At 42.2% G+C, this 18,112-nt stretch overlaps 1 protein-coding gene across 3 annotated transcripts in view; it reads right to left on the minus strand.

The window, feature by feature from the left end:
* ATP2A2 (ATPase sarcoplasmic/endoplasmic reticulum Ca2+ transporting 2) overlaps positions 1-18,112 on the minus strand; it is a 258,289-nt gene that overhangs the window by 65,468 nt on the left and 174,709 nt on the right. For all 3 annotated transcript variants that reach the window (XR_013602562.1, XM_078667497.1, XM_078667496.1), the window contains exons 11-14: positions 17,382-17,513; positions 17,182-17,304; positions 16,610-16,828; positions 14,841-15,176 (exon numbers count right to left, since the gene is read on the minus strand). Coding sequence is in view for 2 of the 3 variants with exons in the window: in XM_078667497.1 (XP_078523623.1) it covers positions 14,841-15,176; positions 16,610-16,828; positions 17,182-17,304; positions 17,382-17,513 (810 nt within the window). In the remaining variant the exon portion in view is untranslated. The remainder of the gene's footprint in view (positions 1-14,840; positions 15,177-16,609; positions 16,829-17,181; positions 17,305-17,381; positions 17,514-18,112) is intronic.

The following is an 18,112-nucleotide window of genomic DNA, read 5'->3' on the forward strand; positions in this document are numbered from 1 at the left end:
ATCATGCATTGTGCAGAGAAGCACAAAGCATGCTACTAATCAGATACAACTACCAACACTTAGAACGGTCCTAAAACACTTTCATGTGGTCAAAGAATTTTCTTACCCTAGTAAATTGTTCCCTGCACCTCTCCTGTCCCACTCTCAATGCACAAAACTAGCTCACTTTTGTGAGCAAGGTAGCCCAATAACATTATCAATCAGTCCTAATCCTCTTCAGGATAGGCCAGGCCAAGCCCAAAAAAAGAAGGTGTGGTCTCAGCTGCACCTTTCTGGATTTCTGTCCACCCTGTAATCCATTCTATCAGGCTCTCCCTTAGACCCACTTTCTGCTGCCAAGTTGGGGCTCCTTGATTCTGCCTTGCTGCAAGTGGTGGTGGATTTGCTTAATTCCTCTTTATGAAGGCTGTGTTCCACGGTCCTGGATACACGGACGTTTAAAGTAGCCCAATCACCAGCCAACAAACCGGGCTAATTTTAGACCCATTTCTCTGCTTCCCTTTGCCAAAATGTTGTAAACACGTAAACTCATGGCTCCCCGCCTTTGTGGAAGCCCAACAACTTCTTCACTCTTCTGAAATGGGTTTTAGATCTGGACACAGTATGGGGTCCTCCCTCTTGGGAGTCACAGAAAAGCTAAAGCTACTCCTAGATGGTGGCAGAACAGCCACGCTGATCCTACTGGATCTCAGCACGGCCTTGGATAGTGTCCCATTCCATCCTAGTGCATACATTGAGGACACTGGACTTTGAGGGAACAGCCCTAGCTTGGCTAACCTCTTTCTTGAAAGATAGGTAATTTCAAGTCTTCATCAGATGCGAGGACAGGGATATGTGCCCTGACCTTGGATGTACTCCAAGGTTCTACGCGGAGCCTCATGCTGATCAACATTTACGTTCGCCCTCTTGCAGATGTGGTAGAGAGCTGTGGCTTGACATGGTTCTCATACGCAGACGATACACAAATAATGTTTTTTGTCATTCTCACAGGGGCACAACCGTGACGCCCTTAACCTCGGTCTAAGAAGAGTTGCTTCCTGGATGGCAAATGACTCGCTTAAACTCAATGGTGATAAAACATAAGTTATGGTTTGAGGTACGAATCCACAGCTCTGGGGTCCACACCATTGGCCTGAGTCTTTGGGGGTTCTTCCAACTTGATCCCCCAAAGTAAAAAGCTTGAAATTTTGCCTGGATGAAACTTTGTGTATGCGTCCCCAAGTGGCCAAAGTGTCATCCACCTGTTTCACTGTGATGAAGAGAGTAAAGAAGATTTGGATAATTCCTCACACGGCACAAACACGGACTCAGGTCCCGATACTTGCAAGAGTGGATTACGGTAACATAGTATTCTCTACCTGGGAACTTACAAGGTCTATATTCATGGTCTGCACGTTATGCAGAATTCAGCTGCAAGACTCCGGTCTCGGCTTCTGAAGTATACCCCGGCCTCTCTTATTCTTTGCACTCTTCATTTGGAAGCCAGTGCAGTTCACAATCTAAAACTCTATGCTTAATTTTTAAAGTTAGAGCTTGACCTGGCCCTCGCTATTTACAGGATCTGGTCTCTCCCCATCAGCCCAGCTGGAGACTGAGATCTAAGAATCAGGCTCTATGCCACATGCCCAGATTTTGCCTACCACGCTTAAGAGGTCACCCTTCACATACCTGTGTCCTAAACTTTGGAACGCCCTACCGCTATTCTTAAGACACTCTACCTCTCTGCTGTTTCACAAGCACCTTAAAACGTGGTTATTTTAAAATGTTCCACTTAGAAACGTCTACCTATGCTTAGCACCGGGAAACCTGTTGGGTAGCCGTGCGCTCTTTAAGTGAAAATAATAATAATAATAATAAAAATAAAAGGCACAGGGCTGTCTTCAAGACTTAAACTACCTACTTGGGCTCATACCAACAACAGTAGACCGATTACTGCAAAAAGGTCCATTTTGGTAGATATGGTTGTTACTATACTACATGCCTATCACAACCGGAGCAGAATCGGTCTAGCCAGATAAATATTTACCAAAGTGGACCCTCTTCACTGATCAGAAGTGTCTGGCACCCAAGATCGCATACTCTTCAACCTTTTCTAGCTGGGACCCTGTAGCATCATGTATAAATGTCTTGGTCCCATCCGGATTTCGTCTTTAATTAGTATATGGAAATGTCCTTACTGCAACCCAATTCTGGTACAAGGACAGTATGATGGATTTGAGACAAGATAGTTGGGAATCTTAAGACTTGTTCTACCATGCTAGCCTGACCCCTTTGGTTTTTTTGTTCAGAGGAAAATATTCTCCCCTGTAGCAAGCCGTTCCGTATATGGACATATTAGTAAAGAGTAATTTTAGTTTTCCATGATAGGCTTCTTCATTAAATTCAAAAGCAATGAATCTCTCAATCCATGAAGGAGATTCCAAAAACACTGAGACTTCTAACAAATGGATGGATATTTTTAGCATTATTCATCTAACAATTGCAACTAATAACGTTTTCTGAATTCTAAATAGAAGAATGAAAAACAGAGGGTTCAAGAATGCTTTTTCATACTTCACTTAAAGGAAGTCAGCTTAAAGGTTTGTATCCTTTCCTTTTATGACGTTCCTCAACTCAATTGTCCAACCCTCTCCTAGACTTCTTTTGACAAGGCTTCTTGATGTGCGCTAGGTCATTTTCTTTTCTTGATAATCGCGCTTGGAGTGAACTCAACAAGCATTGGTGTCTAGTAAGTAGTTTTATTCACCCTAGACAGATACAATACTGGTTATTCTTATATCACAAGACAACCATTTCCGCTTTGCACCAAATTAGACCGGTTTAGCATGGCTTCCTTGCCTCTTAAGATGCCTATATAATTTTAAGCACTCTAATTCCAAGACTTTAGATGTCATGGTTAAAAATCGAGGCTCTCTATGAAAGCCATATTTCGTCCTCCTGCATGTGAGAAGGTAAGGTAGGCACGGCTTATTCCATGGTTGGTCGGTCATCTTTAGCAAGTCCACTGAGTTGCTATTTGAATCAGTCATCTGAGATGATTAGCATTTGTTTATGACTGGAGGAATAAATGATGTTGGGATGGTGATAGGATGTTGGGCTGGTGATATTAAGGTGGGATGGCAGGACGTCTGACCACATTTACTGAACTTAAGCAACCAACCATGCAATTGAGTGTGGCCGAGTGTTGCTATCTGAACATGTGATCTTGCTGTTTTTGTTACAAACAAGCCTACAGCTGGTGTATCCCATATTGAAAAGAGCTCTCCTACGATGGAGATATCAAACTCACATCTAGGAGATATTCCTTGAGCATGAATGAATGCTTGAGCATGAATGAATGAATGAATGAACAAATTCTTATATCGCGCAACTTAGCCCAAGGGCATCAAGGCGCCAAAGCAGGTCATCCAACACACAGTCAGACAGAGTCGGCTTTACAAGTACACTTCAGAAAAAAGCCAAGTTTTTAAGGCCTTACGGAACAGAGCGAGCGAAGGTTGCCCTAAAAGGGCTTCCAATTTGGCTTTCTCCACTAAAAAGTGCTACTAAGAAAATATTTTGACCAGTTCAGTGCCATATAAACTGCACTAATTTGGGTAAAGGTTTGGATTTTGTTCCTTTTGTTGTTTGATGTAAAAATAATTGTGGTAATGTTGCCCGAGTACTAGTACCATTTCCCCCTCCTTTAACAGTCTGAAAGCCCTTCATAGCTAGAAAGAACCGATTTCGATCTAGTAGTTAGAGGTTCACAGCCTCCTCTGGCATTAAGTGATCTCAAATGTAAAGTCTGGCCAGATGTGCAGCCCATCCTGTGAGTGTTTCACCCATCAAATGTCTGAGCTGGTGACCTAAACCATGTCTGTACCTTCTAGCTAACAGCTTGATCAGGGTGTTTGTGACCCTGAATATACTAGATGAGTAAGACACCATCCTCACCAATTTCCTCACTGTTCTCACTATAATAATGAATATTTAAAAGGAGGAAGGGACAGTTTCTTACCTGTAACTCAAATTCTCTTGTAGGGGTATTTCCAGGATAAGCCATAGAGATAATAATGGAGCCTAAATAAATAGGCTGCACTGGCCGTATCTTCATCTTGGTAGTGACAAAAGAACCAGTATACAACATTTTGTGCCATTTTTGTGGTGTTTGACCCACAGAAAACTCCTTCACAAAAGACCTTTTTTCCATGATCTAGATGAAGGGAGTGGACAGAATGCTGCAGAGGCTGCCATTATATGTCTAAAAAGTAGAAAATGTGCCTTTAAGAATCGAGAGACCACCAGTATCCCATCATGCACAGCCAGTTACTTCAGTTCTTTTTTAAGGCAATGAGAAGTGAAAGCATATTCCATGTTATGGATCAGTCTGTCTATTCCACCGGGGAGGAGGGCGGGTTGCTTATGACTTCTCATGGAAATACCCCTACAAGAGAACTGGAGTTGCAGGTAAGAAATTGTTCCTTCTCTTGTAGGAGATTTCCATGAATAGTCATAAGCACTTGAATAGATTAGCAAGCCTATCCCTACAAACAGTGGAAGAGACCGAGACGATGTAAATTTAGGAAAATAGTTTCCGAAGGGAAGCCTGCCCTACTTGAGGATCTGCCTTGGCATCAGAGTCCAGGCAGTAGTGTTTGGTGAAGGTATGAACTGACTTCCAGGTAGCAGCCATGCAAATCTCAGCAATGGGTATATTACGTAGCAAAGCCGCAGTAGCTGCTTTCCCTCTGGTAGAGTGAGCTTTAGGCTTACTGGAAAGAGATTTGCTAGCTTTTTGGTAGAGTAAAATACAGGAAACAATCCATCTGGAGATGGACTGTTTGGAAGCCGCAAGAGAGTCATAATTAACAAATAACTGGTCAGATCTCAGTAGATCCTTAGTTTTATCCAGATAGAATTTTTTTAGACCCTTCTAACATCTAGGTACTGAAGAGATCTCTCCGCTGGAGTAGATGGATGGTGGAAAAAAGTAGGTAAGGAAATAGTTTGGTTTACACGAAAATCCGAAACCACCTTAGGGAGGAATTTCGGATGAGGCCTCATAACCACTTTAGATGCAAGAAAAGCTGTATGGCTCTTGACAGCAAAGTGCTTGGATTTCACCAACCCTGCGGGCAGAGGCGATAGCCACAAGGAGAGAAGTGTGGCTCAATGGTTAGAGCGGCAGACCCTGATGCAGATGTCTAGCCCGGGACCAGGGTTCAATTCCCCGCCTCGGCGGGTCTTGGGCTCAAAAAATTCCACGGACCTGATAATTCTCGCCTCGGTGCCTATTCCAATCATTGAGTCCCACTCTGCAACTTTGGGCAATAGCTTGCTTAAACGGCCCCCACACGCTAAGGATGCCTGGCCTCTACCTTGGGGGTGCCCAGGAGTGGACACCTCACAGGGAAAGCCAGGAGGGGTTCCACAGCAGTATTCGTACAAGCGCCTTGAGACCCTTGTGGGTGAGTAGTGCGCTATACAAGTATCAATTTACATTTACAAGGAAAGCTTTCTTCCAAGACAGATGTTGGAGAAGCCCTATGTATGGGTTCAAAAGGCTCTTGCATAAGCTGAGAGAGGACCACATTAAGCTCCCAAGGAGGAGAAGGACTTTTTTTTTAAATTTATTTTTATTTTAACTTTGCAATAGTGACAGTCCATTGACATCGATACATTTGTTTCATATTATCAATCATAGTGACCTTTGCAGTGACCAATATAGCAAATACAAGGATTCATTAAATTTCTTGCTCTCTTCCTCTAACCCTCCGCATTTCTCAAGTCCACCAATGGGGACACACTTATTTCACCTCTGTATAAATTCCATTTGGCCCATTTCTTATCCCATTTCTTTGGACACCCTCGTGCAATAAATACTTTTCTCTGCCACCATACATTTATCCAATTCCCTACTCCATATTGCAACCCCCGGCGGCCTGACGCTACCCCATTCCCTAGCTAATTCTCTCTTAAATAAAGTGAATCCTAACGTTGCGAACTGTTGTTCCGTCTCCGTAAGGTCCGTAGCGTCCCATATGTTTAACAAGCCCAGTCGTGGCGTCAGCGTGATCATCTTACCAAGAGCAGACCGCAGATGTTGCACAATCCTATCCCATCTGTTTTGCACCATAGGACAGTCCCAAATCATATGATAAAAACTAGCTGACTGCCCACACTCCTTAAATCACAGGTCATCAGGCCTAGACCCGATTTTCGCCAGAGTGATTCCAGTCAAATTATGAACGATGCAGTATACGGAGCTGTATAAGGTGATACCCAAGTGTGATGGCAGCCTCTCTCGGAGACATCAATGCTTGCCTCCAGTCCTCCTCCTCCAATGGTCCTAGTTCTCTTTCCCATTTCTCTGAGCTGTCTAAAGGTATCTGGCATGTTGTTACTGAGCTTTCTATACGTAAGGGAGATTGCCTTGGCCTGTAATAGTCAGTCTAATAAACGATCTTCCAAAGGGGAGTATTCTGATATATCTCTACAGCTAGGAAACGCTGCCATTGAGGCGTGCCTGATTTGTAGGTATCGAAAAACTTCGCCTGGAGCCAACTGGTACGTTTTCTGTAGCTCCTCGAACCGAAGAATCAGGAGAAGCACTTTTAATGGGCGGAAAAACCTTCTCAAATCCTGCAAAAAATCTTTGATGACAGGAGTTATGTAAAAGGAAGTTAGTGAAGGACATTTCCTGTAGGCAGTGAGGGGTGCAAAGTGAACCTTAATGGCATAAAATTGAAGGCCAGTTTGTGCTAGATGAAGCAAGTATGGAAGGATGACCTCTTACTTGCAAGGAGGTAGGATCCTCATTCTTCGATGAGCACCAAATACTGTATCTCTTCCATTTATGAGCATAAGCAGAACGTGTGGATTGCCACTTCGCTTCCTTAAGAATTGCCATGCAGTTCGGAGATAGTGCAGTATGAACACTTGAACTTCTCAGGAGCAACGTTGCCAAATTCAAAGAGGAGAGGTTGGGGTGCACTGTCCTCCGAATTTCATGAGTAGGTCTGATTTGCATGGATGCTTGAGATGTGGACAGATAGACCGGCGAAGGAGGTCTGTGAACCACCACCGGCGTGGCCTCTCAGGGGCAATGAGTATAATTTTGGCCCGTGACTGAGAGCTTGATGAGGACTGCTGGGATCAGGGGAACTGGAGGAAAGGCGTAGAGAAATCTGCCAGTTGATCCATAGGGCATTCCCCCGGGTTCCCGGTTGGTAGAAGCTCGACGCAAAGCTTTGGCATTTGCTGTTTTCTACGGTGGCGAACAAATCAACCTCCAGTGTACCCCATTTTCTGAATATATCTTGGACCAAGTTGTCGTTTAAGACCCACTTGTGATTTTCCTGAAGGAGCCTGCTGAGTCGGCCTGAGTATTTTGAACACCCGAGAGGGGAGTTGCGGTTATGGTCCGGTTTCTGGCTAGAAGCCACTTCCAGATAGTTTGGGATTTCAGAGATAATGGTCTGGATCTTGAGCCTCCCTGCTTGTAGATTTAGAACATAGTTGTATTGTCAATCTGGACAAGAAGGGAGCTGGCACGGAATCATGGCTGAAAAGTTTTCAGAGCCACATGAACTGCTCGTAGTTCTAGCAGATTGATGCGGTAAGTGGATTCCTTGTGTGGCCATTTACCCTTAATTCGAAGATTATCTGTATGGGCGCCCCATTCCAAGAGAGGCATCTGTGACTATGGTTTGAACAGGTATCTCCTTGTGAAAAGGAAAGCCTCGTAGGAGATTGGTAGGCGAAAACCACCATTTGAGGGAGAGGGAGCGTTGAGACAGTTGAATCCCAACTTCCCAATCTCATGTTCGCAGGTGCCGTTGGTCTTCCAGACATTCCTGCAGGGATCTCAAGTAGAGAGAGGACTCTCAGTCGAGTGAAGCATGGTCATGAGATCCTGAGCCTTCCGAAGGATCGATAAGCGTGTCTTCTCTGAAGGACACACGTTTGCCGTGCGAGTATCTATGGATGCTCCCAGACACTGTAGGTACTGTATAGGCGTCGAGGTGGACTTTGTTTAGTTGACATTAAAAACCAATTGAAGGAGAAGGTCGGAGGTCCAATGAAAGTGTAGCTGAGCCTCCTGCTATGTGGATGCCTTGATTAGCCAATCGTCTAGATACGGCTAGACGAACAGCTTGTGTTTCCACAGATGGGCAGCTACCACCGCCATGCACTTGGAGAAGGTCCTGAGTGCTGACTTCAGGCCGAATGGAAGTACACAGTATTGGTAGTGGTTGTTACCCACTGCAAACCTCAAGAACTTCCTCATGATGGGAATGTGGAACTATGCATCTTGCAAGTCAATTGCACATAACCAATCCCCTCGATGTAGCGGAGGGTAGATCTGGTGTAATGCTAGCATTCGGAATCTCACTCTCCGAATCCACTTGTTGGCCTTTCTTAGATCGTGAATGGGTCTGAACTCGTTCTAGTCTTTCTTTTTGACAAGAAAGTATCTTTATGAACGGGTTCCACCGGCTGTTTCTGTAAGAGAATGTTCACTTCTGATTGTAATTGGAACAGTTGGAATCTTGACTGTTATAAGGTATTGATGGTGGAGGGCTGATTAATTGTAGAGAATATCCATTGCAAACAATATTCAGCACCCAATTGTCTTGCGTGATTTTTTGCCACTCTGCCCAGTAATGTTTAATGCTTCTCCCTACCAGAGTGGGTAACGGAAATGGGGTGGGGTGGGGGGGGGGGACCGGATTCAGGGCTTGGAACCTGTCCGCATCTTGCCTCCTTGAGAAGGTTGCGGTCCTGATAATCCACTTGGTTGTCGTTTTCGGTAAGGCTGGTAAGATCGTTGGTACAATAGTTGAGTACTTGACGGCCCTGATATCACCGAGGGGTTTGAACCCTCGGTGTAGAATATCGGCATGAGAGAGGGCGGGAAAATGTATGTTGCTCTTTGGATCTTTCGAGGTCAACAGCCTTTAGTGTTTCCATCTTCGCTCATTCGGGCCATCTCCTCATCTGCATGAGACCCGAAAAGTGTTGTGCCTGAAAACGGGAGATTCAGTATGCGCTGCATAGCTTCAGGTTTAAGTGAAATCAAGCGAAGCCATGAATTCCGCCCAAGTGCCATGCTGTGGCAGTATCCATGTGCACTTCTGTTAATAGAAAAATCCCTCTGGGTACCTTCTATTAAAAACCAAACGGATACTTCTCAATATTCACACTTATCACGTTCTTCCACTCATTCTCAACCGCACAAAAACAAAAAAGTAATATAAAAAAAAGGTTTTTATTATGTTGTATATTATTCTCTTAAAATACACAATGTATAAAAAAATAGATTTAAAAACACCATATTTCGAATCTGAAGAGTAGATTAGTCTTCTCTTTTTTCGAGTCTTCTGGAGTCTTGAGGAACCCGCCATTGATTCTACAGAAGACACATCTCTCCCCCTAGACGTTGACCTACTAGTCGACGTCGATCTTCAACGTAGTCTCGATGTTGATGGTCGAGTTCTTGAGTCGAGCGCGTCCACGACAGACTGATGGGACGGCGCCGATCGACCAGTGATGGGACGGCGCCGATCGACCAGTGATGGGACGGCGCCGATCGACCAGTGATGGGACGGCGCCGATCGACCAGTGATGGGACGGCGCCGATCGACCAGTGATGTGACTGCATAGAGTGGTGCGACAAGGTTCTCGATGGAGACCTCTGAGGTGTTACGGTCTGCGGTGGGCTTCCCAAACGAGGTGTTCTCACTGTTGGTTTAGCCCCCTCCAAAGATCTTCTCGAAGTAGAAAGTAGTTGTTTTGACCCAGAGCCCTGAGTCGACAGCGATCAGGTTGGCGCTGTATCTCCTCTCGAGGTCATAGTCTTAGACGTTGACTGGGAGCGGCGCTGTTTTTTCAGCCCTCATCTGCTGGGGAGCACCCAGACGCTGAAGACAGAGCCCTGGTAGAGGACTGACCCTCTCCTCGCCCTGAAGTCCCACCTGATGACTGGGCCTGCTGTTTTTTTTCCGCTCTTCCGCTCCTTGAAGTCTAATCTTCACCCTGTTGTGCAGGGTGCACCTGAAAAAGGTTTTACAGATGGAACAGGAGTCCAGAACATGAGTAGCATGCAGGCAAATACACACTCTGTGAGGGTCAGTTTTGGCCTTATTCCTACCACAGTATGGACACATCAAAAAGATGGCATTTTTGAGTGAAAACTGAAAATTCCTGTCAAAAAAAGACAGCCAACGGAAGAGAAAGACCCAAAGACATTGAATGAAACTCAGTAGTTGAATTCTAAAGTGATGTTTGAAGAAAAACACTAAATTTGGTGGAGCTCAATGCTCCTGGGTCCTGATAACAGGAGCCGGAAAAAAGAACTGAAGTAACTGCCACTGGCTGTGCAGGATGGGATACTGGTGGTTTCTAGATTCTTAAAGGCACAGCTTCTAAATTTTAGACATCTAATTGCAGCCTATGAGGCTTTCCATCCTCTCCTTTCAGCTCGTTCATGAAAAGATAAGGAGTTTTGTGAAGGGGAGTTTTTTGTGGGTCAACCACCACATAATTTAGTATACTGGCTCTCTTTTCACGACAAGATGAAGATATGGCCAGTGTAGCCTATTTATTTAGGCTGCATTATTGCCTTTCCTTTAAGTGTCTTTGCAGACCTTCCTGAAGAAAGGCGAAAAAATATCCACTTAAGAAGATATATCTAAAGAAGTGCTCCGGGGTCCCAGCATGTGGGCTGTACTATTCAAGTGCTTATGACTATACATGGAAATCCCCTACAAGTCTATGCGTTGAATGTGTGAGAGTAGTCCTGCCTGCGGGGTCTGGGTGATTGGTGGAAGGTGATGACTGTTCAGGTAAGAGGGGCCCAAATTGTGAGGGGCCCAAGTTGTGTGGTGCCTTGAACCTGTGTGAGAGAAGTTTGAATTGGGTGTGTTTGGGAGCCAGTGGAACTCCTGGAGGTGCAGTGTGATAACTGTGTGGGAGGCTGAGGAAAAGTCTGGCTGCCAAGTTTTGGATGGTCTGTAGTCTTCTGATGAGTTTCTGGGGATACCGGTATAGAGGATATTCACATAGAACAACTTTCTGGAGATAAGGGAGTGAGTAATGTTTTTCTGGTGTTGCTTGGAAGCCACTTGAAGATTTCCATAGCATCTTTAGTGTGTGGAAGCAAGATGCAGTGACTGGGTTGACTTGTGCAGTCAAGTCCAGTTTGAGGTCTATGATGATTCTGAGATGTGGAAAATGTAGCCATTGCTTCTGACCTCTTCCTCAAAACGGCTATCTTTGCTGCAAACTGGACCTGGACTGCCAGCTGATGAGGAGCAGGTCAATTGTTTTTTTGGGGAACATCTGTAAGACCAATACGTACTTCTGTGTACATGATTCGGAGTTTCATTAAAAGCTACATTTAGTTCCTCCTACATTTGTATCCTATATGTTTCTGCTACTCTTGGTAACTGCACATTATGCTAACATCATTAGGAAGAGATAGTTGCTCAGGATATATTTCCATCTCAGATTGACAGTAATCTGTTTGTGCGCTCTGCTTTTAATTTTTTCAGAGCCTAGTAGTCCTCTTGTGCCTCCTCTTTCTTCAGCATGCCATATGGTGAAGGTACAAAAGTGGGTCTTATAACTTTCTACGATTTTTTATAAAATCAGAATAAAAGTGTACAGATTAAAAACAATCCATTATAAACATTCATACAAATACAGCTCCAAGTGCAATAACTAATAATAAATTACAGAATAATAAGTGTTGATTTACAAAGTCATCAAGGAAGTGTCAAAAGGTTACTGGGAGGGAAATATCAGCATTATTACCTAAAACAGAAAAACCAATACTAAAAACGAACGAATGATTTGAACTAAAAACACCAGCCAAGAACTTGGACACATAAAAACAGATGTCATTGTGGATACAAGCTGTAAATATAACTGCAAAAATAAAAATAACAGTTGATGGACAGAATGCATAACAATGTCTGCATAACAATGTCATACATTCACCCTAGTAAATGTGCGCCACACTGAAGCGGTTCGAAGAAGGTATGGTTCTATACAGTTTACTGACTTTACCAAGATATTCTGCTGCATCGACTGTTTGGGCAGAGCAGAACCTTCCCTCAGCTGCCACCCAGAGGAAAAAAGTGCCACTTCAGCCACACAATACCTTCTTTTATGATGCCATCCGGACAAGAAAATAACTCTGGCTTATGTCACAAGTGGCAAGAAAACTCATTTAAGCTAGAAATGGCCCCTTTGAGCCACTCTGTATTGTTTATCAAAGGTTGCCAATTAAGGCAGAGTCTAATAAAACCCCATGAGAAATAAAACTATCCACCTTGCCTAAAACCGGACACTGCACCGAAAATCATTAAATTTTGGTATTCTAAGGATCCAGCACAATGACTTTTCTTTTATTTTTTATTTGCGGACAGTTCCAAGCTTTCTATAAAAACAATTTATAAAATCTAAAAGCCGATGAGACTTCTGGCTGCAGGTACAATCGGGACTACATCTGTGTACGAGAGAGCTGGGAGCAATATCCCCTCTTGGAGTATCAAGAACTTTTTCAGAAAGCCCCCCTTCCAAACAATTATATTGATAAAAAGAAAGGGTGCAAGGTTGCACCCTTGACTGACTCCGCCTTAGGTTAAAGTATTTAGTTCATTCTCCGTGGTTTCAGAATGCTACGGAGCCTGTAATACCATTATAGAGATCTTTCAGAAAGGCAACTAGCGCAGGTTCGACCCCCACCTTTGCCCAGAGCTTCTCAGTTAACATGATCAGAGAAGAGGTTCATGTAAGCATGGAGCAATAAACCTCTTAGCACTATTATTTGGTTATTAGGAGATATAAATTGAGATTATGTTCCACCGTGCCCCTACCAGATCTGAACTCGTACTGGAGATCAGACAGGATGTTCTGCTCATCCACCCAGAGGGTTAGTCTCTCCAGTCTGTCCCAGCGAAAATTAGCAGAAAGGGGATTGTGATCACTAAGGATGTGCCATTCCAATGAGAAGCTAATCAGAGGAAAATATCAAGCAGCTGAAACGAAAATGTTGTCCATAAAAGACCCATGCACCAGAACCTTTATTGGGCAACACCGTGGCGATGGTTTCAGTCTTCTTTGAGATATATTCTATGTATTAAAATAAGTAAGCTTTCCGCCTTGTCAGCCACTGATGCATTTTGATGTCCAAGATGTTCTGAATGTTGCAAACTGGTTTATTTACCAACAACTTAGTCGTTTGACTGCAAAGTTTAATCTGCCTTGTCAACTAGTCACAATTCTGTTAACTCTAATCCTTCATTTCAGCACCAACAAATGATCTTTAGGGGCTCAACCTAAACTGAATATTGGGACTCCATACTGAAGACATGAGGATGCCGGAAACCGCTGTCTGTGGCACAAAATAGCAAAGGCAAGATCACTCAAAGTGTGTCTGTTTACATTTTAAACAAGGAACAAAACACTTTTTTGAAGTATGGTTGTAACACCACATTTTGCACACTATATAAACCTACTTGTAGGTAGCTATTCCAGAAAGACATCAATATTGCAAATCTATGTACAATGTCCATAAATTGTGTTTCATTGAGATTTGTTCTAAAAAATATTTAACAAAGAATTTTAAATAGCTGGTGTCAGTATGGGGAAGCAGCAACGTGTTGAGACTAAATAAATTGTAGCTGCAAGATCCCAGTTGCACATGGAGACATTAATCTGTAAGGATTATAAATGAAACCCATGTAATTCATGGACGAAAGTTCCGAAAGATAGTCCCAGCATGATGATCTATCAAAGAGCCATAACAAGAAGAAATGGAAAATAATAGTGCAAGCTTTAGATAGTCACAAGGATTAGAGAAGACGCGAGCCAAGAGACTTAGGAAAATTATAGACCCCCTCACCACCACTAGATGACTTCAATTTGCAGCTCTCTATTCGTTACCTAAAGAAAGCTCTGAAGAAGTGGAATGTATCGCCGCGAAACGCGTGTTTAGACTGAGTAGGACATCTGAGGATTGAATTCAAGTGAATGAAAAGTGTTTGTTTGGAATTATTTCAACTGTAGACTTTAATGTACCCAAGCCTTGTTGCACTGACATGAAATAGAAACGAGACATTAAAATACGTAGATGTCAAATCTTTGATAACAAATCGCAGTGAAACACAATCTATGGACATTGCACGTCTATTTGCAATATTGATTTTTTTGGGAATAGCTCCCTGCGAGTAGGTTTATATTGAATGTCTGGTTTGGCACAGGTCCAGTAGGTTGGAACTTCGTGCAGGGCCATTATTATATTCGCCCAAACGTTCTGATATTGCACACCGAGTGAATCATTCAATGCAAACTTTCAATAACAACCAAGCCAGGCCCTAAAAAATCTTTTTAAAGACAATTCTCTCCATAGCCAAAGCCACACAAAACAATTTATTAACTCCAACATCTGGAAACCCGCATTTTCTAAACCGTGGACCAAAATGTGCTCTCCCAAAGACTGATGTGGTTATTCTTCATTTAGATGTCCAAGTTGAAGAATACCCGACTGCTGAAAAAGTAATCTTCCTCATCATAACTTTAGTTTTTCTCATAATTTCCAAACACATCAAGTATTAATACATTTAAAGAAAGGGGTCATGCACTGAGGAATTGTTTGCAATCAAAGGGGTAGAGGCGGAAAGTCTGATCCCTGCCCAACTGTAAAAAGTAACTGCATATGAATCTAGATTAGGCTCGTACACCAAAACAAACTATTCAGAATGTATTTTCATATCTTGAACAGTACAAGCAGACATATTATATTACTTGACAATCAAGCAATTTAAGAATAGGCATTTAAAGCAACATACCATAGCTGTGATTTCATCGAAGGACTGCAAAAACTCAACAATCTTCGATTTGTGGGAAGGCTCCACACGGGCAAAGCAGCGGGCATTCATGCAGGCATCTCTCTGGGCAGGTAGAGAAAGCTCATCAAATTCACGACCAGTGAAAGCTTTGTCCGAGACATCTTCATCTTCCCGAAATATACCTATCCGACGACAAATGGCAACAGCCGTTCCCTTATTGTCTCCAGTAATCATGATGACTCTAATTCCAGCTTGCCTACACATTTTCACCGATATTGCTACTTCTGTTCTAGGGGGGTCCAGCATTCCAACACAACCTACAAATGTTAAATTGGTCTGAAAAGAGAAAAGCAGTAGTCGTTTTTAGACAGTATCAGCAGGTTATAAGCTTATAGTTTAAGACATTTAGTGCTATTCAGATATTTGATGGTAAGGAGGCATTTGAATTATGACTAAGCTCTTTATTTTTTAAACAAATGCAGCTTTAAAGTTAAAAAAAAAAAAAAAAAAAAAAAAGAGAAAGACTCGTATCTAGGAAGGAGTAAAAAAATCTTTGCCAGATATTTCATATCAGTTTGTCCAATAGCCTCATCTTGAAGTGCTGTAACTGATCATAAAAATATGATAAGATGTAGGCCAACGGCTAGAGCAGTCGACCTCTAAGCTGGGGAACTGGGTTAGAGTATCAGCAAGGGACGCTCATCATGAGATTCTGGGAAAATCACTTAATCGCCCCATGCCTAATAACATTAATGTGTTTGTAATGCAACTGTTGCTTATGTAAAGCACTTTGATACCTTTGGGGCAAGTTTGCGCTATAAACCACATGAAGAGCAAGCTAATAAACATCTGATGTCACTGGTTTGTGATGATGGTCCTGGTCAGAGTACAGCCTTTATCTGTGAAAATATTCAAACAAAGAGACTTCTTTGGAGGGAAGCCAATAGACTTGCAAATCCAAGAACACTAAGCTAATTCAATTTACACTATCCAACATTCTCAAACCCTAGCCACAAAGTAGTGTTAGCACAGCTGCAAAGTGTGCGGCTGGCGCTTGACTGTCTGTTTTCAACAAATGTATAAACATCTTTTGAGAGCGTTATAGATCTACGATTGTTGAAAAATATGGCTACTTTTACATTACCTCCAACTTATTCTGGGATTCATGGCACTGTACTCCATTAAATCTTTTGCATGCAGCAACGTTTCATGCAAGCAGAATAGTTTCATACATTTAACTTCTAATAACACATTAGGTATGGGTTTTCCCTTCTATTTTGTAATAGCACGTTGGCTTGTTAAAGTAGATTTTTCATGTTTGTAGGGTTGATAACTAGTTTACAATAGATCTGTGAATATCCACAAACCACTTTACTCCCTCAATAGTTCACAACACTCAGTTTTTTCCGCAGTCATAAGTGCAATTTGAAAATTCAACTAGTCTCGATTCTGTTAATTCTAATCCTTTGGTTTCAACGAAACCTGGCAATCTTACACAAATAAAGTACACTGTGCTAGAGTAGCACATGCAGATCAAAATTAGAGATACAAAGCAATATTTTTACTCAAATGTTGCAGCAGTTCACATTTTGGAACTTTAGTGCAAAATAATGAATAGGCTATCAAAGGCATGTTTGCAAAAATTACTTTCACCACTAAAGTACACACACAAGACGTTTTGATAGAAAGTGACAGTGTTATTTACAGTTTAAACTCTATGCTTCTCATAATTGTAATCTAACAAGACAAAAGACCGCAAATAAACTCACCTCATAAGTAACAAAATTGGCAGAATCTATAAGATTCATATCTTCCTTCCTTGGTGGATTGTCATGAGTTGCCAGAGCCAAGCATCGCAGGGTATCCCTTCCGGTGCCCCACTCTCTGATAACAGACAGTATTTTCTGTTTAATTCCAGGAGTTAAAGGCACTTTAGTGCCGCCGACGCGAACATGTGTACATCTATCAATGACCCCTTCTGGAGCACCCTACACAAAAAAAATATATATATATAAATGTCGTCCTGCAGCAGGTAAAGGTAGAATTTAAATGAAAAATCTAATTATACAGTAAAAACAGACATCCAGAGCCACTGGATGTGGTTATTTGCAGTATATTGCAGCACTGTTGATCATACACTAGCCCAAGCTTTAGGTACCATTTAAACCGACTTACTTGCATCATCCAATACTTTCCAAAATTGTTACCCTCACCTCCTAAAACTAATAACGTATTAATAAGGCACAAGGCAACGTTTAATGGACAGTCCAATCTAACTTGTGAAATATTACGAATATTCGCATTAAAGCATAAAATACATAGCATTTTTTTATTTACTTGCCTTAACAAACATCTTGCTCATGTTGGTACGAGTTGGTTTATTTGGGGTGCAGTATACAGACATGGATTTTCGGTCTCTTGAAAATTCCAACGTGAATTCTTTCTTCATCAACTGTTTGATGACCTGTAAACACCACAGATGTTAACACTTTACGTTTAGCTTCAAACACAGAAAGCTCCCTAAAGTATCCAGTCACTTACCGAATTGCAGGCATTAGCCCGCTCAATTCTGGAAAGCCCTTTAAGATCCGTGTCAAATACATTCATTTTCTCTACTAAACAGGTGAGTGCGGTCTCCGTCGCTTCACCGACCTTCTCATAAACCCCTTTAGCCTGAATTACAAAGGAGGAGAAAAAGATTGTCAATTACATAGTTTATTTCTGAAGAAAAGCAAAACATCTAAAGGTTTCCTACAGGCGTGGACGAAAGAAAGCAATGATACCAAAGGTCATGTCATGCAATGCACTGCTGCACCCAACGTCCACCTGAATCGATTTTTAGTGAGTATCAAAGGTCGAGAATGAAAATGAGAACTCCGATAGCTCCAAAAAAGAAGTCCCCAATATGAGAATTAACAAAATTGCAAGCATAATCCTTAACTAATTGAAACTCATGTACAGCAAGAAAATAGGATGACCATCTTTCAAGGTAATCCAGGGGGGGGGGGATTCATTTTAGTATGAAACAGTCTTGACAAAGCATGAAAATATAATGTACTATACAATACTATAGACAATGCAGGAGTACAAAAACATAAAAAAAAACTTTCCAGGTAAAAATATTCAATGCACAGCGTATAGATTCTACAAATGAAAGACAGCATTCTGCATTTGAGAGGATATAAATTGTGTGCAGCATTATAAACAACTTTGCACTATCCAATAGAGCACAATTGTAATATGACTAATATTAAAAATGTAACAACTAAATA

Source organism: Lissotriton helveticus, chromosome 11 (genome assembly GCF_964261635.1).
Source record: "Lissotriton helveticus chromosome 11, aLisHel1.1, whole genome shotgun sequence".
Lineage (NCBI taxonomy): Eukaryota > Metazoa > Chordata > Amphibia > Caudata > Salamandridae > Lissotriton > Lissotriton helveticus.